At 39.9% G+C, this 24128-nt stretch overlaps 3 protein-coding genes, 1 long non-coding RNA gene and 17 other non-coding genes across 26 annotated transcripts; 18 read left to right on the forward strand and 3 right to left on the reverse strand.

Annotated features, from left to right (window-relative positions):
* Nucleotides 1–163: 163 nt before the first annotated feature.
* rdgBbeta lies at nucleotides 164–2750 on the reverse strand. Its single transcript, NM_137404.5, has 7 exons — nucleotides 2592–2750; nucleotides 2373–2521; nucleotides 2220–2308; nucleotides 1317–1324; nucleotides 1189–1260; nucleotides 1000–1129; nucleotides 164–938 (listed from the first exon to the last, which is right to left on the reverse strand). Exons 1-7 carry the CDS (start codon nucleotides 2640–2642, stop codon nucleotides 616–618), a joined length of 822 nt encoding a protein of 273 aa, NP_611248.3. The 5' UTR covers nucleotides 2643–2750; the 3' UTR covers nucleotides 164–615.
* asRNA:CR45146 (antisense RNA:CR45146) lies at nucleotides 1920–3184 on the forward strand. Its single transcript, NR_124601.1, has 2 exons — nucleotides 1920–2118; nucleotides 2555–3184.
* A 300-nt stretch (nucleotides 3185–3484) lies between these two features.
* On the forward strand, nucleotides 3485–7732 carry Uhg1 (U snoRNA host gene 1). 2 transcript variants are annotated; one of them, NR_001754.2, is made up of 17 exons: nucleotides 3485–3556; nucleotides 3739–3837; nucleotides 4246–4285; nucleotides 4469–4573; nucleotides 4770–4821; nucleotides 5023–5091; nucleotides 5289–5330; nucleotides 5522–5580; nucleotides 5757–5802; nucleotides 5984–6037; nucleotides 6222–6282; nucleotides 6463–6513; nucleotides 6703–6757; nucleotides 6935–6986; nucleotides 7167–7229; nucleotides 7409–7452; nucleotides 7632–7732. It is a non-coding gene; the product is annotated as a U snoRNA host gene 1 (long non-coding RNA). The 2 variants fall into 2 exon arrangements; NR_073887.1 differs by having other exon boundaries at nucleotides 3739–3832.
* On the forward strand, nucleotides 3596–3664 carry snoRNA:Me28S-G3081a. Its single transcript, NR_001755.1, has one exon. It is a non-coding gene; the product is annotated as a snoRNA:Me28S-G3081a (small nucleolar RNA).
* On the forward strand, nucleotides 4090–4176 carry snoRNA:Me28S-A3407a. Its single transcript, NR_001756.1, has one exon. It is a non-coding gene; the product is annotated as a snoRNA:Me28S-A3407a (small nucleolar RNA).
* On the forward strand, nucleotides 4320–4392 carry snoRNA:Me28S-A1666a. The gene has a single exon (NR_001757.1). It is a non-coding gene; the product is annotated as a snoRNA:Me28S-A1666a (small nucleolar RNA).
* On the forward strand, nucleotides 4608–4693 carry snoRNA:U29:54Eb. Its single transcript, NR_001758.1, has one exon. It is a non-coding gene; the product is annotated as a snoRNA:U29:54Eb (small nucleolar RNA).
* snoRNA:U29:54Ec lies at nucleotides 4860–4947 on the forward strand. Its single transcript, NR_001759.1, has one exon. It is a non-coding gene; the product is annotated as a snoRNA:U29:54Ec (small nucleolar RNA).
* Nucleotides 5129–5201, forward strand: snoRNA:U76:54Eb. The gene has a single exon (NR_001760.1). It is a non-coding gene; the product is annotated as a snoRNA:U76:54Eb (small nucleolar RNA).
* snoRNA:U29:54Ed lies at nucleotides 5364–5450 on the forward strand. The gene has a single exon (NR_001761.1). It is a non-coding gene; the product is annotated as a snoRNA:U29:54Ed (small nucleolar RNA).
* snoRNA:U27:54Ea lies at nucleotides 5617–5685 on the forward strand. The gene has a single exon (NR_001762.1). It is a non-coding gene; the product is annotated as a snoRNA:U27:54Ea (small nucleolar RNA).
* snoRNA:Me28S-G3277a lies at nucleotides 5835–5911 on the forward strand. The gene has a single exon (NR_001763.1). It is a non-coding gene; the product is annotated as a snoRNA:Me28S-G3277a (small nucleolar RNA).
* snoRNA:snR38:54Eb lies at nucleotides 6077–6152 on the forward strand. Its single transcript, NR_001764.1, has one exon. It is a non-coding gene; the product is annotated as a snoRNA:snR38:54Eb (small nucleolar RNA).
* Nucleotides 6324–6390, forward strand: snoRNA:U31:54Eb. The gene has a single exon (NR_001765.1). It is a non-coding gene; the product is annotated as a snoRNA:U31:54Eb (small nucleolar RNA).
* Nucleotides 6560–6626, forward strand: snoRNA:U31:54Ec. Its single transcript, NR_001766.1, has one exon. It is a non-coding gene; the product is annotated as a snoRNA:U31:54Ec (small nucleolar RNA).
* On the forward strand, nucleotides 6799–6865 carry snoRNA:U31:54Ed. Its single transcript, NR_001767.1, has one exon. It is a non-coding gene; the product is annotated as a snoRNA:U31:54Ed (small nucleolar RNA).
* snoRNA:U27:54Eb lies at nucleotides 7025–7096 on the forward strand. Its single transcript, NR_001768.1, has one exon. It is a non-coding gene; the product is annotated as a snoRNA:U27:54Eb (small nucleolar RNA).
* On the forward strand, nucleotides 7261–7337 carry snoRNA:snR38:54Ec. The gene has a single exon (NR_001769.1). It is a non-coding gene; the product is annotated as a snoRNA:snR38:54Ec (small nucleolar RNA).
* snoRNA:Me18S-A28a lies at nucleotides 7490–7556 on the forward strand. Its single transcript, NR_001770.1, has one exon. It is a non-coding gene; the product is annotated as a snoRNA:Me18S-A28a (small nucleolar RNA).
* On the reverse strand, nucleotides 7723–23734 carry CG6424 (uncharacterized protein). 4 transcript variants are annotated; one of them, NM_166246.3, is made up of 4 exons: nucleotides 23562–23734; nucleotides 20094–22137; nucleotides 10742–12433; nucleotides 7723–9578 (listed from the first exon to the last, which is right to left on the reverse strand). In NM_166246.3, the coding sequence occupies exons 3-4, from the start codon at nucleotides 12425–12427 to the stop codon at nucleotides 8868–8870; spliced, it is 2397 nt and encodes a 798-aa protein (NP_725709.1). In that variant the 5' UTR covers nucleotides 12428–12433; nucleotides 20094–22137; nucleotides 23562–23734; the 3' UTR covers nucleotides 7723–8867. The 4 variants fall into 4 exon arrangements, with proteins under 4 accessions (NP_725709.1, NP_001286546.1, NP_611249.2 ...); NM_001299617.1 differs by lacking the exon at nucleotides 23562–23734 and having other exon boundaries at nucleotides 20094–21658; NM_137405.4 differs by lacking the exon at nucleotides 23562–23734 and having other exon boundaries at nucleotides 20094–20881.
* Nucleotides 7723–23734, reverse strand: CG46315 (uncharacterized protein). 2 transcript variants are annotated; one of them, NM_001347794.1, is made up of 4 exons: nucleotides 23562–23734; nucleotides 20094–22137; nucleotides 10742–12433; nucleotides 7723–9578 (listed from the first exon to the last, which is right to left on the reverse strand). In NM_001347794.1, the coding sequence occupies exon 2, from the start codon at nucleotides 21115–21117 to the stop codon at nucleotides 21070–21072; it is 48 nt and encodes a 15-aa protein (NP_001334727.1). In that variant the 5' UTR covers nucleotides 21118–22137; nucleotides 23562–23734; the 3' UTR covers nucleotides 7723–9578; nucleotides 10742–12433; nucleotides 20094–21069. The 2 variants fall into 2 exon arrangements, with proteins under 2 accessions (NP_001334727.1, NP_001334726.1); NM_001347793.1 differs by lacking the exon at nucleotides 23562–23734 and having other exon boundaries at nucleotides 20094–21658.
* Nucleotides 23735–24128: the final 394 nt, after the last annotated feature.

Consider the following 24128-nt stretch of genomic DNA (forward strand, 5'->3'; position numbering starts at 1 on the left):
CATTTATTGATTTACACACTGGCGATCCATTCTGTCAAGCGGCGAGGTGAATCATCTCTATCTACTGCTTGGTTCATTGGCATACAAATGACTTATAATTTGGTCGGCAACAAATCAGAACATTTTAATGGCCCTCGGATGCCGAATAAAAGTATCTAACAATCATATGACATAGGTATATTTCTAATATGTTTAATCGTTTGTATTTGTACACCAAAATTGTTTGTATTTGTACACCAAAATATACATTTAGATGTGAGCTAAACTAGGGAATATAGTTAACGCAAACCGTTCACTAGGATGTCTGTGTAACGCTTATAAGTTTGACTAAAAAATTGCGTGATCTAGTTTGTAACAATTATTTGGTTTCGAGTTTCCAGCTAGGTGCTTGTGCATTGTACTTTTAAACGCTGCAGGCAGTTACTAGAGCTCTGAGCTTCTTTGGACCATAGAAATGCATAGACAATGATATATATATATGTATGTATATACATAAATATGCGTACGTTAATAAGATATTTCCTATGAAACTTTTTAAGCTTGCCGCGAGGCCTTGAAGGTACTATTTTAGCCTGCATTTTGTTACTTCGATTTTCCTACATTTTAGGTAAATTCTCAATCAATATCGCCATCATTTGCCTCTTTGGCGTTGGCCGCTGCATTTGCGCCACCACTTGTGTTGTGAATCTTCTCATTGGTCTCGGCCTGCTTTTGACGCTCGTAGGCGCGAACATCCTCCAGGGTCATGCCATGCCATTCGTCCACCCATGCGAAAGCCTGCCGGTGTCCCAGTAGTAGAATCTCCCGAATTCCGCGCTGAATGAAGTCCTCCACTTTGGTCTGCAGACCCCATACCTCAAAGCTGGCGTGGACCACCTTGTAGGAGCACATAATGGGCTTGTCCGTTTCCCGCCATCCTTCAATCAATGGACCACGGTCTAAGGATAAAATATATATGAATTCTTTGCACTGATTAACTCTACCGCATGATCATGTTACTTGTCTTTTCGGATTTGAAGAACTTGGGATCTTCTTCCTTCTTATAATGCTTGGCACTGACCTCATCGAACGCTATGTCCAAATGATCCACAGTTCGAACTTTGAGCTCATCTTCAGTAAGATCCAGACACTGTCAACCAAAATTACATTATTTCCCAATGTTAAGTTTGAACTTTAAGTTACAATTACGTTTTCTGTGCTGCCATTATTGTCCTCGTACTTAGTTTTGATGAGCACATTTAGTTTGGGTATAAAGGAACACTGTCAAGAAATAATTGGTTAGCAAAGGCGGATCAAAACAGAATTCATGCAATTACCGTGTATTCTAGTGAAAGTTCCATCCAATTTGAGACCCAATTACAGCACATGAAAACATGACAGATATAAAAAAAATCAATAACCCAGCCAATTAATACTTTGGATAGAAGTACTTAAAAATTCTTTGGCCATGGAGCTGGTAATGTGAGTCAATTAAGCAAATGGATCAGTTATTAAGTCCTTAACTATATAAGATACTATATTAAAAAACAAGAACATTAAGGCTTATCAAAAGATTTAAGCCTTTGGTACGAAGTCCCAAATAAACGTTAAAAATTATCCCTATGATATGAGAACTTAGAGAACTTATTATAAGCAAATAGTTAGTTCGACATACATAGATTATAACTAAATCTTCGCCTTTAAAACCAATTTGTTTTGCAGGCACTTAAAAGGTAATTTCCCAAAGCCACTTTGGGTAAACAAACCAGCTAGAACTGTATTTTCCCCTCGAAGTCAACGACCTGCTGGAATGACAATCCCCAATCGAGTGCACAGAGTTTAATCGGATGCATTAAGCACCGCGTAATCCGATTTTATCAACATATGCGCTGGGAATACAGGCAGTTGCCAACAAATGCCGAACGGAGATTGGAGCAGCTGGCCATCAAGTGCTCTCCTCTAGCCCCATCCAAACCATATCGGTGACGTACTGGGTGCGTAAACAGGTGTGAGTTTAATGGAGCGCGCTTATCGGCAGACGTACCCCACCATATTTGTAATGGTCTAGTGATAAAGCGGAATTCTTGCTGGCCCCCAAAAATCACACGATGTTCCTAGAACGCTTGCCATATGGCTATGGTAAGATGGCAGGAGGGAAAGCCCGCCTCCGGAATACACAATTAGACTAAAAATAGACTGGGATGCGCAGTAGGTGGTGGTGGGTTACTGTCACTCCTCACCTGTTAGCGTGTACGGATAGTAGTTCCATGATTTCTCTATCACATAGAAGACTCGGGGGCAAATGGCCTGGATCCAGTAGGGCAGTCGGCTGTAATGGATGTCATTTGTAGTCGGATATTCTACAACTAAGTAGCACCTCTAGAGATTCCCACCTGGACAAGTGAATGTGCTTCTCCGTGTACTGGCCCTTGCCGTGAACGGGATCCTCGCAGGGCTTGTTCTCCACCACCTCAACGCCCTCGCCCTCCTCCGATTGCTCCAGACTGTGGCGCGCTATCATATAAAGCTGTCCGATCTTGTACTGTAAAGTGATGAGATAAAAACTTTATTTCAGACAATATTATGAAGGCAAAGTACAAGCGGCCACACACCTCCTCCACCGTAAGCGGCATGCATACGCGATACTCCTTGATTAGCACCATTTCTTTGGCGGATTTGTATGCCGGAGAAAATACAAATCAAAACTTTGAACGTTACGCAAAGAGACACACACGCGACGCAACGGCAAGCAACAACAAATACGCAGTGTGGCCAGGCAGCAGCTGTTTAAATACATTTCGGGACTTGGAATAGAGTGCACGGAGAGGTGGAGCACTTCGTTGAAATATCAGCAGTGTCAAGAACCATTGACAAATATATCGATAAGACCGTAACAATATTTTAATAATTTAATTAAATGAATTCATATAATAATGACAACAGTTTTGATATCGTAAGTAAAGTGAACATCAACAAAATAATGCATCGTAAACTGTGTATAATAAAATGAAGTGTGAAAGGTGTATAAGTATTAGATTATAGGTAACACTAATATCGATAGAATTAATTATATAGTCTATAGAAACACGATAGCATAATCGAGATCGAGGGGTTTGAATCGAGAGCTTGATAGAGAAACAACTTGCATACAAAAACTTATCAAGATTGTTAGAGCATTCAATATTTTAATAAGAACCAATTTTACTAAGGATTATATTTATTTTAATTTAATATAAGGAACAAAAATAAATGAACATAATATTTTATAAGAAGCAAATTAACAGGGGATTCTATTTTAAAAATTCAATAAGCTTATTGCTATAAGCGCATTTACCTTTATTTAAAATGCCGATGCTATAAATAATGATTACTAAAAAACAAGCTATTTACACTTTCCGTGGCACACGATTCTTGGAACTACCCTCTATAACTATCGATTACATGCTCGATAAATGAATTATCGTTACAGAATCGTAGTGCGGTCACATCGCCACGTGCATTCTTCCACTTCTTTTTTTCGTTCAAAATGGACGGTCGCGTTTTCTGCTTGAATTCTCAACTAAAATTTAACAAATGGGTAAGCCAACGTTGTAATAAAGTGTATAAAATAGGCAGGCTTACATGATGATTTTATTCGTACCGCCCCAGTCTGAAGAGACGTGTTGATTGGTTATTTATACTGATAGAAAAAACCCGCAAGTTGCCGACAGATCGAAGTGATAAAATTGCAATATACTCATATTGTTCTTTAATTTACAGGATGTTGTGCGGTAGCAGGAAATGGAACTGAAAATAACTATGGAAAAAACAGTTTTTATGGCTTTCTGTCAAATTTATCCACACGTGTCTCAAAGTAAGGTTAGTTTTGACTTAAAATTATTTGAACTTCACTTAACAATAGTTTGCAATAGAATAGCCGGATGCTCCTTTTAAGATCTACCGGTACCGGTACAGTATCCGTGAAACATGCGAAACAAAAATATTCTTTGGTTGCATGAACTTCACGTGTTTCTTATTTCGAATCCCAAAGATTTAATTTAAGAAGTGGATTTTTCGATAGTACTGTACTGTAACCATATTGTAAACTATTGTTGCTTGAAATCTTTCATAACTCAATGATGAAACATTTACCCAGCTCGCTTTGATATTCAATGAAGAGAACTGTTCCATATCCAACGCAAAAATAAACTGCTGACTTGACTCTTGCAGCAAGCCATGCGCTATTTGTTAATATATGTATTAACATGGTTGTGTTTCTTTTTGCAGATGGTCTATTCGAATAAAAGAGATTTCGCTTACGGCAAAGGTGGGTTTTTCATACATTTAAATGGTAAAGAACTTGTAAATGATGATTTATTATTATTTGCTACTCTTGAAGGTCATTGATGAATACTTTCACCTTAAAACCTGATGTAAAATTCTAAAAATAAAAATCTCATCAAGAATTGTTTATTTATTGTATTAAAATATTTTAATTGTGTGTTTGCAGATAGACGGAAGATTATATGATTCGAAATAAGTTCTTATAAATTCCTAGGGATCTGTAATGTCGGACTCCTATTTTCCTTAATTCCGGAAAAATCAAAATGTTTAGGTAATAACATTATTATATTATTTGTAATACATATTTAGTATGATGAAACATTTACCCAGCTCGCTTTGATTTCTATGAAGAGAACTGTTCCATATCCAACGCAAAAATAACTTGCTGACTTCAATTATAATAGATTAGATCTAAGAAATTTTTTAACACAAATTTTAACACTTAAAATATTTAAATTTATTTCCAGAATTTAAGTCAGTGATCCTGGCCGTCTGCTTAAGGAAAAATGAGAAAATGAGGTAATTAAAAGTATAGTTTATAAACTAGCATTTATATATTTGTATGATGAAACATTTACCCAGCTCGCTTTGATTTCTATGAAGAAAACTGTTCCATATCCAACGCAAAAAATTATCTTGCTGACTTTTATCATACGCTTATAAATGTGATTTTTCCTAAACCCCTATTACAAAGATTTTTTTCTCTTAATATATTTACAGAAAATGGTTGACACAAATCATAATCATAATCAAACAAAATATACAATCCACGGATAAATCTTTTCTCAGGTGTGTAATCAATTCTTATAAGCAAACTAACCAAACGTGAAAATGATGATTAATTATTATTTGCTACTCTTGAAGAGCTTTGATGAATACTTACACCTTAGAAACTGAGTCAATTATATATTAACAAGTGTTAAATCATCACAAATGTACACATTCAGTACTAACTTATTATTATTCGATTTATCTTATATTTATAGAACAATGGAACACAGAAATGCGGTCAAGTTTGGAAATATGAGGTAATTTTAAATAAGATTTAAGAACATTTTAAAAAAGTATGATGAAACATTTACCCAGCTCGCTTTGATATACAATGAAGAGAACTGTTCCATATCCAACGCAAAACTAAAATGCTGATTTAAATCATACAAGAATATTATATTTGACCTTTACGAATATGTTCTTAAACATCTTTCTTTTGTCTTTCCAGAAATATTTTTTCAAGTTTACTCGTTGTTTTCACTGGGTTTTGCGCTTTGTAGTTAAACGGTAAGTAAATTTCTCTATTATAATAATAATATAATTGTTCTGTGATGTCAAACCAATAGACAAGCATATAACCGAACAATCATGTTGATTTTCACACGACTGAGCCAAAATGAACACTCTCTACTTTTAAAACAATTTGGTGAATTTAAATTAAAACGTGTTGCTTTATTTTACAGGGAACGCAGGAAAGCTTAGATATTGAACGAATAAAATTTAAAAATGGTAAGCATATAACTAGCAAAAGACTTTCATATGGGCAATGATGAACACTTTATTTAAGCCAAACAGTTATCCCTGTCATAAGAATAATTGATGATAAAAGTTGCTGATTCATATATGAAACTCTTCTCCTTAGTACTTTCCTATTTTCTACTGATAATAATTAATGTTTTTATTGTTACAGGTATTTGCACACTATATAAATCAAGCTGCGAAGGAATTTTGGTGATTAATGAAGGTTAGTTTTCCTCCTACCCTTTGCTGCCTATAAAAATTACCTTTGTGATGAGCATCCTTTTAAAGCCAAACAGTTATCCCTGTCATAAGAATAATTGATGATACAATAATCTGACACAATATCTTTTTAAATCATTGACTGTATGTCTACCATCTTACTAATAATATTGTTTTTAATATTTCAGATTCGCTAATATCAACATATTACAAAATAAAACCCGATTGAGGATGGCTAAAAATCTAAAGGTAAGTCAACTTTCAAATACTATTTTTTACGCACCATTTAATTTTTATGATGATTTCGTATACCGCCCCAGTCGGAGAAATGATGTCGATTGGAATTATTTACTGATTAGCCAATTGCTTAAATATTTGTGATTATCAATTTGAACTGTTTGCTAAAGTCGTTTTTCCTTTATCTTGCAGGTATTCCCCGTGTTGACTGACAGCCGATTTGCAATGGCTTTTTAGTACAAGGTATGTTGATCTATTATCACTCAATCTTTGATGCTACTTACTTTTATTTTTGTGATGATTTCGTATACCGCCCCAGTCGGAGAAATGATGTCGATTGGAATAATATACTGATATATAATTATCCTTTTAATTGAGGAGAATATTGAGACCCTTCTTTTTATTAAAGGTGTTTTGTTTTTTAACTTACAGGTCTTCATAATATGCAGTACCCAAGTTGGTTTGGATTATAATATGTATTTCCAAGGTAGGTCCATCACTAAAAATACGTTAAAGTTACATATGTAGATATTATGATGATTAAGGATACCGCCCCAGTCGGAGAAATTATGTCGATTGGTTAAACATACTGACTAATCAATGCTTTTCATTTAAGTCACTTAATAGAAGCGTTTATTAAAACAGCGTTTTATTTTTCTTACAGATGTTTGAAGATTACCAGGGAAAAAGTCTATCTACCCTGCAAGATTATTAAGGTGTGTATTGAAAAATTAATTCCTAAAATTTACCTACCTTTTTCTGATGACAAACCAATAGACAAGCATATACCTGAATTCACGTGTGTTGCTAACATTTTTGACTGAACTAGACAAATATTTTTAGTTTTGTGGAATCAATTGCACGAACCAATTTTAATCAAAACTTTTTCTTTTTAGGCTTGAACTAAAGAGCGGTCGTTTTGCATGGAAGATCCCAAATGAACGCAGAATATTAATAAGGTATGTAATTGAATAATAGAAAGAAGCAATTATGATGTGATGAACACCTTATTTAAGCCAAACAGTTATCCCTGTCATAAGAATAATTGATGATATATTCAGCTGACAACATAACGCATTTCGTTATAGTTGATAAATCGACATTTGTTTTAAATCCACATTGTTATTTTTCCTTTTAGGTAATACCTGACATCTGGCTTTGTGATTCAGCTGAACTTTTGTGGTAAGTATTTGCTTTAAATTTTTGCCAGCTTATCATTTTTTCTTGATGAAAACCTAGACAAGCATATAGCTGAATTTCTCTGTCGACAACTCACGCGACTGATCAAGTCATATTTATTTCCATCAATGTGATTAACCATTTAATACTGAAACTAATTTCCATCTTATCTGTTCTTGCAGGTATCGTGCGAATTGCAAAGATCGACCAACGCCATTTCACTCCAAACCCCAAATTGCTGTAGTCATTTAAACAAATAAAAACTCAAAAGATACTGTTTAATATAACGTGATATATTTTATTTTATTTTGCATTACAAATTATGTATAGACATTCAATCGCTTCAGTTAGCTGGGAGATAATCGTAACGCTCTGCTTTCCACATATAAGAATATTGAATTTGTAAATGTTGAGTCCTATACGTGTATATACCTTTGCTTTGGATGTTCGTATATGTAAACATGTAAATATATAAGTACGTGGTTCAAATACACGTTACATATGTGTTTGCTTGGCTTGCGCCTTACATTCTTTATCATTGTAAATATATATATGTATGTATAATCATATATTGTATGCGTTGGTTAGGGCCGAGTATACACGTTCAAAAAAACCCAATTGCTTGTTGCACAAAAATCATTTGCCCGACTTTTTCGGCCAGTGTACGAACCTAACTTTATGATCGTCTAAACTTAACTTCCGCTTCCAACGCTATCAAATATTCAGATGTTTTCGATTTTTCGTGCGTGGTTGCGTGCCATTTGCACACTGAAACATTTAATGGAAGAAAGCACAACTATAATTCGGGTATTTCGGTTAATAGGTTGCTAGTTAGTGGTTTGCATATCGATATAAAATGTTCAATTCTACTAGACAACATTTATAAAGTTTATCTATTTGATTTGCGGTTGCAACGTGTTCCTCCACGCATAGATCGTTCGAAACTATAGCTAATCGAATAATGTGTGCTCCCCGTTTCAGAAGTGGGACAAATCAGGCCAAGTCATTTTTTAACATCAATGACGATTTACAAGAACACAAATGGGAAGAGTGCGAACATATACATTGCAGATTCTTGGGTTACACATAGATATCAATTCCGTGCGAATAATGTGGAGAGGAGAATGGGTCTGAATCAAATGTCTAGCGTTTGCTTTCTCAATCACTCCTTTTTCGTTTTGTCTCATCAAATTTAATTTTCTTTTATTACAATTACTCAATAGATGTGTTTTCAAAAAACAATAAGGAATCAACAATATTCATAAAATGTATCATTATAGAATATATGGTAAATATAAGTCTAAAAACTACAATACATGTAATTTGTATAGATCTAGGTCTGTATTTGTTTGGTTGGGTATGAAATAAATAGTTTTGCATGCGTGGATGAATGGAAGAAGGATATCTGTAGCCGTAGCTTAATGCCCAATATGCTTCTTGATCAGGGCCTGCAGTAGTCTGACCTTGGCCTTCTTCTCCTTGTACTGGGCATAGGTTTCCGTCTCCAGTGAGCGACGATCCTGCTTGAGCATCTTGCGTCCATTCTGCTCCTCGAACAGCGACTCGTACTCCCGAATGGTGGATTTTAGCAGGGATTTCTCATCGCGTGCTCGATCTAGCTGCTCCCAGAGTTGGTCCACACTCAGTGCGGCGATATTCTCGCTGGCGGCCTGGTTCTCCTGGCTTGTGGCCGAATTTCCCGTTGCCGGACCCGTCAACGTGGTGGTGGTCGTCGACTCGTCGGATGAGGCATTCTGGGTCAGAGTATTCGGGGCATTCGAGTCGCTGGGCGAGTTGGTGGTCTCTGTGCTGTTGTTCGACGAATACTGCAGCGGTGTGGAAGTGGCCTCAAACACCATGGCCTCGTGCTCCAGGATTGTGGGCAACTCGGGTATCCCTGTGCCCGCTCCAAACATCACGGTGCGCGACACCAGACGCTTCAGCTGCCGGTAGCGATCGTAGAGCGGCCGGGCAGCATCGCGCTCCTCCTTGGTAATGGGATGGCCATAGAGGCTCTCAAAGTACAGCAGTCCATGCTGCACGGCGCTCTTCTCCTGCACCAGTTGGTCGGCATTCAGATCCTCTAGCTGCTCAGAACGATGACCATTCACGCGTTTCTCGTTCAAATTCTGCAAGGTAACAGATACATAGCCAATTAGTAAATTATCTTTTACAATCAGATTTAATTAAATTTATTTAATATGACAACTGCGATTCGATACAAAACGATAAAAAGCTGCTAATCAGTGGAACAGAAGCCTGTAGTTAACTGATAAAGACCACCCACATTGGTAAACAAGACAATTAATCAGTGAGTGGCACGAGGTATTAACCACTTTTGATTTGTTTATGGCAGACTGGCGATGACCAAGCGACAATGGCAGACATTCAAAAAGAAGAATGCCAAATAGAGTGCCAAATAAAAATAGAAACAAGTGCGGAATATATCCGTATTGTAAACAAATTATACATATGCAATGCCGACATTACAGTATAACAATAATATATGTATGTATATATGGCCAAGCACTTGGATGGCTGCTCTTTGGGCATTTGCCCATTTCCACACCAAAGCCAATCACACACTTTGTTTTCTTGGCAGAAATTCAATTTCGAGCGGATTCCTTATGGGCGAAAATGTTTGTCTGCCGCGCTCTATGACAAATATATCATTAATTTGTCAATATAGAGAATGAGGAGGCTTGTCTGAATGCATATGGTATATGTGTATAAATAGATACTCATTATAATGCGAAAGAAACAACCTAATTTGGAATGCGCGATTTCGGTCTGTCCTACTGAAACCATAGCAACGGCAAGAAAATAATTGAATATTCTCATTATATAAGTTCCTTCAAATGAAATTTTCCCTTACAGAACTGAAAATGTTATGGCAAAACCCTTTTACCATCGAATTTAATAGATCTATTTACACTTACTTATCCTATTTTCCCCTTAAAAGCTCTCTGACAGGGAATAAAATGTCGGCGAACCGCAAAATGTATTTTCATATTCTAGCCAAAACAAGATTTTGTTTTCGAAAAATGTGTTCCGAGTGCCTTTCGACAATGGGGCAAGATCAAAGTTGTTGCCAAATTGCTAAACATGTCACCCGCAGACGGCGGCTGTCGAGGCAATCTGCGTACAATAAATATATTTGATATCTGGCTATTGTATATAAATACATGGAAATGTTTCTGACGTCAGTTCCACTCGCTAATTGTCATAAAATATTTTCGTGTCTCGTGATTTTGCAAAGCGACGAAGAGCCGCTAAAGGAAATCTCTATTACCTGCTCGATTTCAGCGAGTGTGGCTTTCATGCGCTCCAGCTTCTTGGCGACCTCCTGGCCACCGATGCCGGCGCCACCGCCGCTGCCCACCTTCAGACCCAGAGCTGCGATGGGATCAGTCTTGAGCTCGTGCCGTTCCTTGCGCAGCTTGCTCAACTCCGCCAGGGCATTCTTCATGTACTTGTCGTTCAATCGCTCCGCCTGAGATGGCCGATAGCCCAGTCGCTGCTCCAGGGATTCCTCCAGCTGAACCAGTTTCTTCTTGAGCACAGTAACGCGTCTGTTGATGGCCTTCACTCGATCCTCGGGCGTTTGAAATGCACCCATCATGGCGGGCAACACTTGTTGCATAACGTCGCGGGTTCGCATATTCTCCAGCGAACTGAACGCTCGCACGGCATCCATGGGCTCCAGGCAGCAGTCCATGTCGGTGATGTCCGAGTGCAGCTGCACGGTGGATGCCTGTTTGGGCAGCTGCTGGGGATATGGCATGACCTTGGCCAATTTGGCGGCCGCATCGAGATTGCCACCGATATGTGGTCGGGAGTGGGCGTATCTTCTGCTCAGAATGGGTGCCGGTTCATCTCCACGCTCCCACGGCAGGGACTCCTGCGCGGAGGTGAGATCCAGGCTCTGCTGCTGCCTCTGGGGTTTGGCCTTGATGGGCGCGGGTGCATTGGAAGTGGGCGTGCTGTCATCGCTGCCCGCCGAGGAGCTCGTGGTGGGTGTGGGGGAAATACTGGCACTCCGCTTCGACTGCAGCTCCTTCTGCTGCTGATGGAAGTCTATCAAGTTGTTGTCGTTGTGATCGGCAGCAGACTGCATTGCTTGTGTTTGATTCTGCTGCTGTTTCCTGCTGCTAATGAAACCTCTGCGTTCGTACTTCAAAGCCGACAAGTCGTACTTGTAGGCGCTTTGCTCATCCCGTCGAGATGGCAGATATTTGGAGCCACTGCCTCCGCCGACTTTCTTGGCCACGCCAGACTTGCGCACCGGCGGCTGGCGGGATTTGCAGAAACGCTCACTGCTGCGTCGCCTTTCGTGCTCGCACTCGGAGTCATCGCTAGCCTCCTTTGGTGCCTGGCGAGCGGGGCTTGTCTCCAGACGAGGACGCTCTTTGGCTGCTTCTCCTGTCGGCAGGTTGGCCAACGAGGCATTGTTCTCACCCAGCTCCGAGCACTCCTCCTGCTCCCTTTCGAACTCCTGCCGATAGTTGGCGTAACTGGCCGTGCGTTTGAAATCCTCCGAAGAAACCCGTCTTATAACCTCACACTGGGCCTCCAGAAGTTCGGCTGCTGCCTGGGCTGTGGAAGACACAATGGCAGCTGGTTCTGTGAGCAGCTCCTCGCTGTTGCTGCGCTGTAACTTTCGATCCTGGCCAAAGGCCGAGGTGCTGTCCAGGCGTTCCTTGCGCTTGCGCGATGACTTCTGCCATTCCGGAGCCGGATGTATGATTTCCGGCAGGTAAGTGGAGTTAAAGCCGCTGCTCAGTTGGCTCTTGTCCGTGCCCGTCGGCGTTGGCTTTTCCGGACTGCAGACCACCTCATGTCGGTCAGCGGGATTCGAGGACGACGAGGATGAGGACGATGATGAGGATGCTGCGCTGCCGCACGAAGCCGTCGACGATGATGAACCAGTGAGACGACTCAGGTCGTCTTCGTTCAGCCCAGTTGTGGGATGGCGCATGCCGCACTACAGAGAGAGAAAAGGAAGAGAGAGAGAGAATCGAAGAAACACAGTGAGACAATGTGAAAAATCCATCAGAGTTCCGTGACGAACTCAAACTTAAATTATAAATAATTAAACAGCCCGAGAAATGTCGTCCCCTGGCACAATTAAGTGGGTTAATAAGTGACCGGCACACCGTGTCGTATGAGTAATATTCTTTTCAACACATTTTTTTCTGCCTCGTCATGAACCATCGTCAAAATCAGTAAACGATTTCATTAAACTACATTTAAATCTTCAGTTTATTTAATTTTATATATCAATGTTTTTTTTCTCTAAAAAATTGTAAGACAATTAAAATAGGTATCTATTACTCTACACACACAATTAATTTTTTTAATGATTCTTAAGAGTTTTCCTTATACGTTTAATAATTATGCACTTTATTTCATTTTTATAAATCAAAGTTCTGCGAATTGATTTATATAATAAAGTGATGAAATGTTGGATAGAGAATTGATAAGCGCCTAATTTCATAATTATTGATAATATGATATGAGTATAATTTAATAAAATGTAAAATTTACCAAAATATATGTAATAAGCCTGGGCGTCATCTTGGTTGTCTAATCTCTACTTTAATCAGTCTAACTAGATTTATTATCACAATTAATTTCACGTTGAGTTTTGATCACAAGCGTTTGATTTGAATAGACTTTTGTTGAGCGAATAAAAGCTATAATAAAAATGTCAACGCCTTAAATCTCGCTTAATAAATTTCAATAAACACTAATTGAAATTTCCTTTTCACGTTTTTGCTCTTTATTTTCTGTCCGCCTTTTTTTCTCAAGTGTTTCCACTTTTTTATCAATAATTCACATGTTGTTGGTTGCTATTCAGTTTTTACACAATATTCGCGATTTTCCGCGATAATAATTTTTGCCAGCTCTCTAGAGTTTTCTCAAAGTATCTTTTGCTTTTGGCTCGGACACAGCCGAGCAAAAAAAAATATTGAAGGAGGTAACGTTCTCAACGTTGCTTTCTTTGGGCGCACCGAATCACTATTAAGCCCATACCGCTCCGACCTCGCGAATTATATGCGAAAATCCCGCGAGAGCGGCCAAGATATAGCGAGAGAGTGCGCCCGCGCAGTGATATAGTTCCCCGATCCCATACGATACGAGACGATCCGATCGATCGGGAAATAGCTGGCAAGGGGGGTAGGGGGTTGGTTTCAATGAGAGGGGTGGCAAAAGGTGCGAAAGCTTTGGTAAACAACACTCGCGAATGCTAACAAGACCAACAGGAGACATTTTTAGCCACTGTGGCTTTTATCGGGTAAACCTTTACCATCCTTATCACGAGGGGTGATGTGGGGGTGGTGGGTGCGTTTATGTGCATAGGCGGGGTGCGAAAGGTTCGCCGGAGGGTTAAAAATAAATCTGGCCCGCTAATTAGCCGCACATCTAGACTATATGACCGCCTTAATGGCTTGAATTAATTTATGCACTTGTTTACGCCCTCCGTAACACGCGAATCCAAAATCGATCGATTGATCGCACAGATTCGATGGATCCGAGGCCAAAGACAGGTAGCTGGAGCGGGAAATAATCACAGAAATATGCAGGGGCACAAATGCGAGTGAAATTGCGAAATGCGAGAGACAAAATTCAAGTGCAATGTCACGACGTGTGTACACATACATATACATACATACATAAATTAAAACAGCTGCGAGGCGTGCGAGCTGGAATTGCCTGAGTCACTATCCTCTAGGTTAACCAAATATCGGAGCATCTTCGGTCAACTGCCCGATCCCAAACGAGACGCACTAATTAAGATCCACGCGCCCAACAGTGACGTCAATGGCGAACGTGATCGAGTTCAGTCGCCATCGAGAGACAGAACATTTCGAAATATTATATATATTTGCAATATTATACACTCAGAAAGCAAGTAATAATAAGTATTTGAAATACACACTCCATTTCAAATAAATCCTATGAGACTGCCGTTATAGTGCTGCAAACATTTATATTAAGCATCCACCCACAGTTTTTGAATCATGTAAAATGTTAAAAGCAACACGGCGTATGCGTGATACACTTTACAGCCACCAATTGGCAGTCGTATTAATGCCAAATACCTATTTATAACTTTATATATTTTAATATTTTTAAAAATAAAAACAAATGATAACCAATCTTGATATAAAAGAGTGGCGCGTGCAAATCATTTCCAATTGGCTGGCCCATTAAATAAGGGTCTTCGGTCTTTATCAAATTAATTAGACTGCTTAAAAAGCTGCGACGGAAAGGGGAATTAGTTTTGGGGATTTTCGGAGTCGAATAGATAGGGACAAGTGAAAGCCTGTCGCCTGACACCTTATAATGGATAATGCATTTGGACTTCAATCGAACAGGTGTCGCGTTTGTTGTTTCTAGAATTAAAGTACATTGGCATTAAGTTTCAATCACGATAAAAATGAATGGAAATCAGAATGTAGAATATGGGATCATAAATGTTATCTATATATATATGCATTACAAGCTTCTGTTTGCTAAATGGCTAGCAGAGAATCGTACAATTTACTCATCGGAACTGGAAATAATATCTCTGTCATTATGATTTCTCTTCTCCGGAATTGTTTATGCAATAAAACGGCTCAGTAATTGTTTACAGAGTAGCAACCGCACAGGTGCATGACTCAAAAGTTCCGTCAAAAGGTCGAAATGGATAACCATTCGTAATAAACCACCAATCCACAGCTGACACGAGCCCACAAATGAATTGGCATTTATTCGAATTTCGCTTTCGTTGTATTTGTTGTATTTAGATAAAGATTGCCAGTAAGCAGGTGCTATTGCCAGATTTTCAACACCTAACCAGACATTCTCGATAAGAGTCCTTCGTCATGAAGTATTTATGGACGGCAGACGATTAGAGTCTAAGTGGTTTGGGAACCAAATCAACTCGGCAATAATAATTCAATAGACCGCCTGATAGTCTAAATAAGCCAAATATGTGTTTAGAAAAACCATTGAAAAGATAAATGCGAAGGAAAGTGAAAAACAAGGAAACAAAGTCTTTTTATTTATCAATGATTGAAATAATTGTGCCGTAAATATATCTTTTCTTCAATCACCTAAACTAATTACACATTGATTAACCAAAGAAACAACCCTAAAGATACTTTTTTAACCAAAGTTCGATTTAAACGCTGTTCAATTGTTTTCAAAGAGTTCCGCCAGGAAGCCCATAAATTAACCTAATCCTCCGGCCCTAATGCCGCCGCCCCGAAGGTCGCGTAGCCCACTTTTTTTTTGAAAGAGCCACGCGCCGAAATCAATATGTTTACCGCCCGAAACGGCACGAAAACAAAGTCATGGGTACAATAGCATTTGGATTTATGGGGGGCTTTGTTACTCGGCTCTGCCTCTGTTTGGCAGTGGCGGCAGCCAAATGTACCGCAGCCTCGCGGCTCAAGCGGTGAAACGCGTCAGCGTCGCCTCACACTGCGTTGCTAAAATTGGCCCACGCGGCGTATGCGCAATTTGTGGCTATGCGAATCGTGTGAGATGCGAGATTTGGGCATTTTAACAAGACCGTGCGAATATATCTGGCCGTCGAGAGTGTCCAATGATTACTCGAGTACAAATATTGAAAAGCCATTTTCACCGGCTGATAAGTCGGATTTACCTGGTAACCAGGCAAAAACATCTTCGAAAATAACAACAGCTTCAGACTGCCCAGCGCCGGCTGAAACCGGAATTTAACCGGTGACTGCAGGTCGTCCCCGGGCCGCACATATTACTCTCCTAGTCACCCGACCATTGAGAGGTTTTAGGTCTCCTCCACATTGGGATCGAGTGGGTAAACAGTGTTAGCGTAATTGTGCTTATGATATGAACGGGGGCTCTCTTGATAATACATACCTTAGTGGTATGCGGTGTTGACATTTCATCAATTCGAGTGGCTCGGGAATTCGGCAACCGAATCGTCAACAAAACGCTAGTCTATATCAGTTTTTATAGCTTGTCCATCCATTTAATGGTATTAGGCAATTGAATTATGCATTTAATTACAATTCTAGGTTCTTAGGTTTCCGAAACTGTGATGTCTTGGGAGTTATATAATCGTTAATGAACTTTTTCTTGGATTTGAGGTTGTTATTGAAATAAAGCAATCACAGATCTTATTTATTTATCTAGCTACTTTTAGTTGGCTTCCGAATGAGTCACTTTCAGTTTGCACCCAGTGCAATCATTGTCCATAAAATTCCATTAAGCGAAGACAAGGCCGGAAAAGTCCCATCGAAAGTGGAAAATGGAATGCCAAGCTGACGGAGTCTTGAAAAAAAGATATCCGTTGCACACAGTTGACAGCACGTACACGCCCCGAATGGATACAAATGTGTGTTTATAATTGAACGACAATTAATCACACCGATTAGATAAGGGCAAGCCGATTCACATAAACTGATAGCGAATTTAATTTATGTACTGCCACTGGAATTTCAAGCAGCCATTTCAAGTGGCCAGACATGATCATAATATGTGGCCTTTTAGATTCGAAACTAGGCAAACGAGTTTCTATTTTTGCCAAAGTTCTATTTTTGAAAAACACTGGCAAACGTAACTTTCCGCAACAAATGGCATCAATCACGGGCTATATCGACTAAACAAGTCACTATTTCGACAAACCCCACCCCAACCTACGAAATCGGTTAATGTCTGTCACGTGTTTTTTCGAGTTTTTCGGCTGCAATTTCGAAGATTGCGCAACTTCAAACGAGAACGCTGGCCAAGAAGGAACGAAGTGGGGTAGAAAACTTGAGACTACCCAACAAGTTATGGGCCAATGCCAATGGAATAATACCAGGCCCGAAACCAAAATGCAAATGCGAAGCTCGCTAAAATTTAATGAAGCGCGGCTGAAACAGCAAACAGCAAAGATTGACAAAAAGTTAGCAGGAAAACCGAAGCGAAGGGGTAACAAATTACGAATAAGCTGGAAAAGATGTTGGAATGTTGGAAAGAAATTTCAGAACAAAATCGAGCTAATGACAAAAAAGTGTGCATGGGTTCAAAGTTCATATCCTTCGTTTTCCCCGCGTGACGTAATCACTTTATTGGCAGTCACTTGATCATTTTCTGCTGCTGCTGTTGTTGTTGTTTATGTTTCGTTTGGTTCCATCAATTAATTTACAAATTCCGCTTTCTGCTCTCTTTATGCGCGTCTTTATTTTCGCCCGCTTTCGTTAGAATCAATCAATTTCAATTGATGAAGGCATCTGCAGTTCATAAAAAAAAATCGACAGCAATCAGAAATTTCTTTTTCCAGTTTCGTGAACTTTGCCAACGAGTATATAAATAAAATCAACCCAACAAAAGGGGCAGAAGAAAGGGGAATGCGAAGCTGGTTGTCATAATTTACGAGCTGCGTTCAACGTGAACAGGTTTCCCCAGTCATTTAAATTATTCGCATTGATTTCAATTTAATTTTAACATTTAATTTCGGATGGAACACGACGCAGGCCAATCTTCTTACTTAGCCAAATGAATGAATTTGCTCCCTATCCAATGGTGTCACATGGCGGACTGATCCCAGACACACTCCAGCCACATGACCGCCACCACCCGGCACAGTTGGTCACGAGATCCACAATCGAGGCACACGACCCTGGCGGATGCATCTAATGGATGCCGATTGTCTTATTCAATCGCCGCACGGTGACTCGTGGTTTTTTAATGAATGATCTGAAGAGTGGAGAACGACAAGATCATGTGGCAAACTGTGGAAACAAAGTACTGCAGCTTTGCTAAGTGTACAACTTAAACAGTTAAGTGATTTTCACATGTTAACTAAGGCTTTCAGCTTGCTGTTTGCTCAAAAAAAAAAAACGTTGTGAGTCTAGTTTAGTTTCTAAATTAAGTATCTTGGAATGTAAATATTTAAGGCATTTGTTTTTAGCTGTCTATTTATAAACTTGTTTACCAAAGCTTTTTGCAAAAAGGTGCCCTTACGCTATAAATTGTATTAAAAAAGTCAGTTAAACGTGCTGTTTTATTAGCTTGCAACGGAATAAAGCGATTGCAATATGTAATAAATCCATACTCTCATAATAAATCCATACTTTGTTCTCTGCCATACGTATAATACCGAGATATTGCCAGCCCCCTTCTTCTACTTCCCTGATGAAAGTGGCGTTTTTGTCTGGACAAACACAGAGATCCCAGGCGATAATTTTATATATGGCGATCAGTGGACCAGGCCGAATGCCAAATAGAAATTTAAACAATGCCAAAAATAACCGCACGCTTGATTGCTTACACATTGAACTTTTCGAACAATGCCTAAAAATAGATGAAACCGCACAATTTGGCTAAAAACGCAAAAAAACTGTTTGCTAATCTGTTTAGTTTACGCGCTAATTGAATTTCGTCGTCGGGACACAGTGGCTTCCCAAATGTGGTGCATACTTCCACCATTGACTACAGCTTAATTGGCTTATGTTCAACTATAGTCATATATATGAAAAACAAATTCAAACGTAGACTGTCAATAAAGATGGTAATTTTTTGGGTCAACATACTCGGTAAACCAATTTTCGTTGCACGTCACGAATCCCTAAGCTTGGTGGCAACAAAACCGAGGGGGCCAAAAGGAAAAGCGCTAAAATGGGCTATATTATATTAACAAAACGACAAAACCGCTTGATAACAAATAAAGCAAATGGGTGGGGGACACATCTTTTTCGGCAGGGAAAACTTTCCGCTTAGCTGTAGGGCCCACTGTTTGTGGCATGACTCAAACTCAGTATCTGTATGTAAAAAAAAAAAAAAAAACTATAAACAAAGCGCACGCAGAAACAGAAAACAGAACACAAAGTGGATCGATTAAATGGAAATGTAATGGAAAAATCGGTAGCAAAACTAACAAGATAACACTTTCCTTTGTCATAGGGCAAAAAAATAAACTGTACAAATTGATGGCGATAAAATGGATACCAATATGTTTATCAAAGTGGCTTTTCCCCGAAATCGCCAGCGTTTGTTCAACTTTGCAGCAGGCGTCTGAAAATATGCAATGGATCCTATTACGTTCGCTAACTTTTTCCATTGCCCTGGCCAAATGTGTTAATTTCTTTATAAGCCGCGGCGGTGGCAGAAATAAACAAAGTATTATTTACGTATGTACCATATCTGATACACCTCGCAATTAGTTGGCAATCGTTTATGTAAATACATGTACAGCAATAAACGGCAATTGTGGCGGACAGGTGTGAAAATACGGGAAATTAAGACGTCCCATCGGAAATATAATGGGCTTATTTACCATATTCGATACTTTTAGAAACAATTTTCCGCTCGTTTATTTACAAATATTGTGTAACTTTCACGGACGGAACTAATTCGCTTTAAACACAGCGTAGCATTTGCAAATATTCGTGGGTAATTGTGTACCACATAGTGCCGCGCAGTGTTGATCAGAAATCTAGAATGTGTTTATTAACTATTAATAAGTGTTTCCTGCACAATTGTATTTTCTGCTATTGTTAATGGTTCGATATACGCAAGATCACATCTATTGCTATAATACCAAATAACTTAGGGATAATACCTTTTATACTTCCACTTATGAATCTATGTTAGTATTACTCAAATGTGAATGCAGTACTTACAATGCAAGCCTTAACGGACTTCCAAAGATTTCTCCCAAAGTCTTCAATCTTGCTGGTTTTTCCCCGTACGTTCGCCAGTTGCACGTCGTTTTCCGTTCGACTGGTGGTGGAAAAAGATGACTGAGACTGACCAAATCGAATTGAAGACCGATGGGTGCGCGAAATCACTTGGCTCGAAGCTTAAGATACTGTTTCGAACCGGCTAGAACCGTTGGGATGCAGAGTCGCAGGATAGTCACATTGCCGTTGATTCACACGCGCACTCGTTAATGGAAGCGATGACGGTGTCCTTATAGATAAATTAACTATTATTTTGCTGTTGTGGCCTTTCGCTATTATTGTTAACTTTGGTATGGTAGCTAGATCTGGTTATTGTGGTTGCTGGTGGTCCAGGATTTCGCAATCTCACGCAATCGTGCTCTTTGTTTCGGTGCCCCTTGGGCTCTTGCCCGCTCACCTTCCTACTCGCTCTTGAGCTTAATTTTTTTCTTGACCTTGTAACGACGGTTGCGCTGATCTACGACAAACTCATATCGCGATCTCTGCACATTTTCGCTATCTAGACTATAGCTCAGACCCAAATGGCGTAGCACTCCTAGCGAATACGTTGTGAATGGATTTTAGTGCCGGATCGGATGTGAATTCCCTCTCTCTCTCTCTCTTTCTCGCTGGCGAGTTTGAGTTTCCTCCCCTTTTCTTTAGTACGCTCCTTGATCCTGCCTCTTTCTGGGATGTAAAGAGGAACTCTCGACAACTAAATGAGTTACCGACGACGACTAACGGTGAATGGGCAGGTAGAGCGCACCTGTCGCACTTTTATAGCACAATCGTATCCTGCGATCGCTCGCTCTCGCTGTCACTCTCTCTCTCTCAATTGCAGTTGCAAGTGCATTCGCAGTTACACCCACACTCTCTCGCTCTCGTGCTCGTTCTCGGTCCCCCCTCTACGGGTGTGGCTGTCTCGCTCGCTCGCACACTACGGCTGCTTGAGGAAGTGAGTGGACACGAGACGGTATCTGAGCATGTGTCTTTGCGGTTTTCGGCTGCCGCTCTTTTCGGGTAGTCTTCTCCGCCTTCTTGTTCTGCCTCCTCTGCTTCTTCTTTCAATCGAGAGTTTTCCCCCTTGCAACGCCGTTGTTTTCTTCTTCGTTGTTTTTGTTGTGGCTGCCGCTTTTGGCACTGGGGCAATTATGTAAAACGTTTGTGTTGTTTGGCTTACTTTAAAAACTTAGACACAGCTTTTGAGTGCTTTTATTTCGTTTTTGTTGTTTCTCTGCGTGTACTTGCAGCTTTAGCTCTCAATTGTTGCTGTTGTTGTTGTGTGCGAGGTCATCGACGCGCATTAGCCGAAAAAATCGATATTTAACACTGGTCGCACTAGATAAAATTGGTTAATGGGTTAGCTTATGGTTGTCGATTGACAACGACAATGACAAATAACTACAGAAACTGGAGTTTTTCAACGCACAAACGCATATACAAATTCAATAACCGGGCCGCGAATCGAAAAACTTTCCGCTGACTTGGACGCACGTTGTGTCGCGAGACGCAATTTTTCCAAATGGGACCTGCACGATGTGATTTTTGGAGCCCACCGAAGCGGCGCTCGCTCTCGCTCTCTTTATCTTTTTCTTTTCTCCCCTTCTTTCGCTCTGTGCGCTCTCTCTTTGCGCAGACTCTTTTATCGCTGAAGTTTTTAATTCGGATTCCTTTGCATTAATTATCCAAATAGCGGTCTTATATGCGTCCTTAGGAGGTCCTTGGATGATGTTTCCTTTCGGGGGAGTTGTGAAATGGGCGTGTAAACAAGGGCGTAATGCGCTCGCGCGCTCTCTTTACTTTTCCTACGGCGGTACTCTTCAGATGACGATGACGTTGCACATGAAACGGTTAACTTGGCGGCGCATCTCTCTCGCTCGCTCTCACTTGACTAAATGCTCATTTGGTTCATTTTCATTTCGGTAAAGTGAATTTCAATTGCGAATCTCAATGAGCGAACTTATGACGGCAATTGCATACATTTTTGCATTCTGTTTATCCATAGCTGAAAATAGAAAAGTCAATTAGGACTCGCGTGAAAACCTTTGATTCTTCAAACCCCGATTGTGCAATCTAAGCATGCAAAAATAGCACCAACAAGTGCGGCATCAGATTGAGCAATCAAAACCAATTGGATGCAATTTACGTTTGGAAAAGAGGAGAAAGGGGTAGTGCTCAATAATTTACGGGTGTCAAGTTCTTATTCCCCCAATGAGCCCTCGAGAACTTTCGAGAAATTCCCAACGCGAGGAGGCATGACCAAGGGGGCGGGGGTTGGTATGAAGTAAAATAGTTTCTGCAATTGGCCAGTTGCAGATTTGCATTTAAATTGATGCGGCTGCGAATCATAAACAAAATTTGATTATGCAAATGAAACGAAAACAACGGAAAGGCAACAGATTGTGTTTTCTGGAAATTCTCTGGTAATGCAGTAAAACAAGGAAGGGTATATATTATTATTTTACAACAATTTTTGAAAAAGCAATACTAAGGTGAGAACTAAATAGTTACTCTATTCCTTTGGTATCGCAATAAATCAACCGAAACCTGCAGCGTTGAGGAAAATACGCACTTAATCAACCTGTTCCATGGATTATCCTATGTATATCGATGCCATCATGAACATAAATATACATATGTATGTATAATGCCTAGCCTGTTAATATCGCCATCAAATGACTAATTGATTGATGATGTCTGGCACTTAACCCCAGATGGATATGTTGCGTGCCTTAAAATATAACAAAATAAACATGCGAAATTTTCTCCATTTGCTTTAAAAGCGATATACATATAATATATACGACTATATATTTGGACATTAAAATGTCTTTGACGTCGCAGACAAAATTCGAAAACAAAAAAAAAATTATATGTTCTGCTTTATTTCGGGAAAGGAAAATAAATAAAATCAAAACAGAAACCGAAAAAATGTAAACATTGAAATGAAAACACGCTCTGTTGTGTGTGCGCTCGCAAAAAAATCAAAAAAGTCGTAAAGGATCCCTGCATTACCAAAAACATTACAAAATTGGCAGACTCCGTAATTCCTCTCTCACAAGTCCTAGATGCAATCGACCCAGGTGCAATAATCCCAAATTGGATGTTGTAAAGTTATACACTGACAAGGAACGAATAAAGCGAAGATAAATACATATATCAATACAACAAGGGGATGACATGAAAATTAAAAACGTTCGATTAAGTAAAAAGTTGTTAACTCAGACATTTAATAAAATCTATTTAATATACATACATTAGGCTTATTCGCAGTATCTCAATAATTAATTTTAATTTTATCTAATTTACATTATTTATGAATGTAATTTGAAGTAAAATCAACGACCGTATCTATACTTCTTTCTTCGAGTGCAGCTTTAAAGCGCCTTACCCCTTTAACCAGTTGCAACATTTGTGCCCGCTATTTACCTAATTTTCGGCGGATCTTTCTGCTCTCTCGCTCTCCTGGGTATTTGTTGTTGCTGCTGACTTTCCCACACTCACTCACACGCACATGAACACATACACGGATAGAGGAAGTGCGAACAGTGCGACAGAAAGAAAAATTGTGAACCACACCGGACGAGAAACCAACATCGAATGAGCGGAAAACTAACGGGCGCACGTGCTTAAAGCAGCGTAGTCCAAAAGAGGGGAGAGAGCGCCAAATCATCCGGTGGAAATGGACATATGGGTGGTTGGATAGGGGCAGTGGGAGGGATGAGAGTTCGTTTTCTACTGAATGAAAGCGACAGGCTTCGTGTGACTTCGTCTGCTCTCGGCTACCCTTCGTTCGTGGAGCTGCTCTCCCCAACGCTCGCGCTCTCTATCCCTCACGCCTCTCCGAAAAGTAGGCAAGGACGTGGCTGCAACGGCACACCTACGCCCCTTTGGTCACGCCCCCGCGCGATAATTAAATATCGCACATACGCAGCGTTAACACTTCCCTCGGCTTTTCAGGCGATAGGGCCTTTGCCTTTGGCCCCTGGTCGCATT

Source organism: Drosophila melanogaster, chromosome 2R (assembly GCF_000001215.4).
Source record: "Drosophila melanogaster chromosome 2R".
Taxonomy (NCBI): domain Eukaryota; kingdom Metazoa; phylum Arthropoda; class Insecta; order Diptera; family Drosophilidae; genus Drosophila; species Drosophila melanogaster.

Excerpts from the sequence above, each read along its gene's own strand:
- rdgBbeta (NM_137404.5), bottom strand. The coding sequence starts at position 2,642 with ATGGTGCTAATCAAGGAGTATCGCGTATGCATGCCGCTTACGGTGGAG. Across the intron at positions 1,130-1,188 it reads ATAATGGCAGCACAGAAAAC|TGTCTGGATCTTACTGAAGA; the intron begins GTAATTGTAACT and ends TTTGGTTGACAG. Across the intron at positions 939-999 it reads CTTCAAATCCGAAAAGACAA|ACCGTGGTCCATTGATTGAA; the intron begins GTAACATGATCA and ends TTTTATCCTTAG.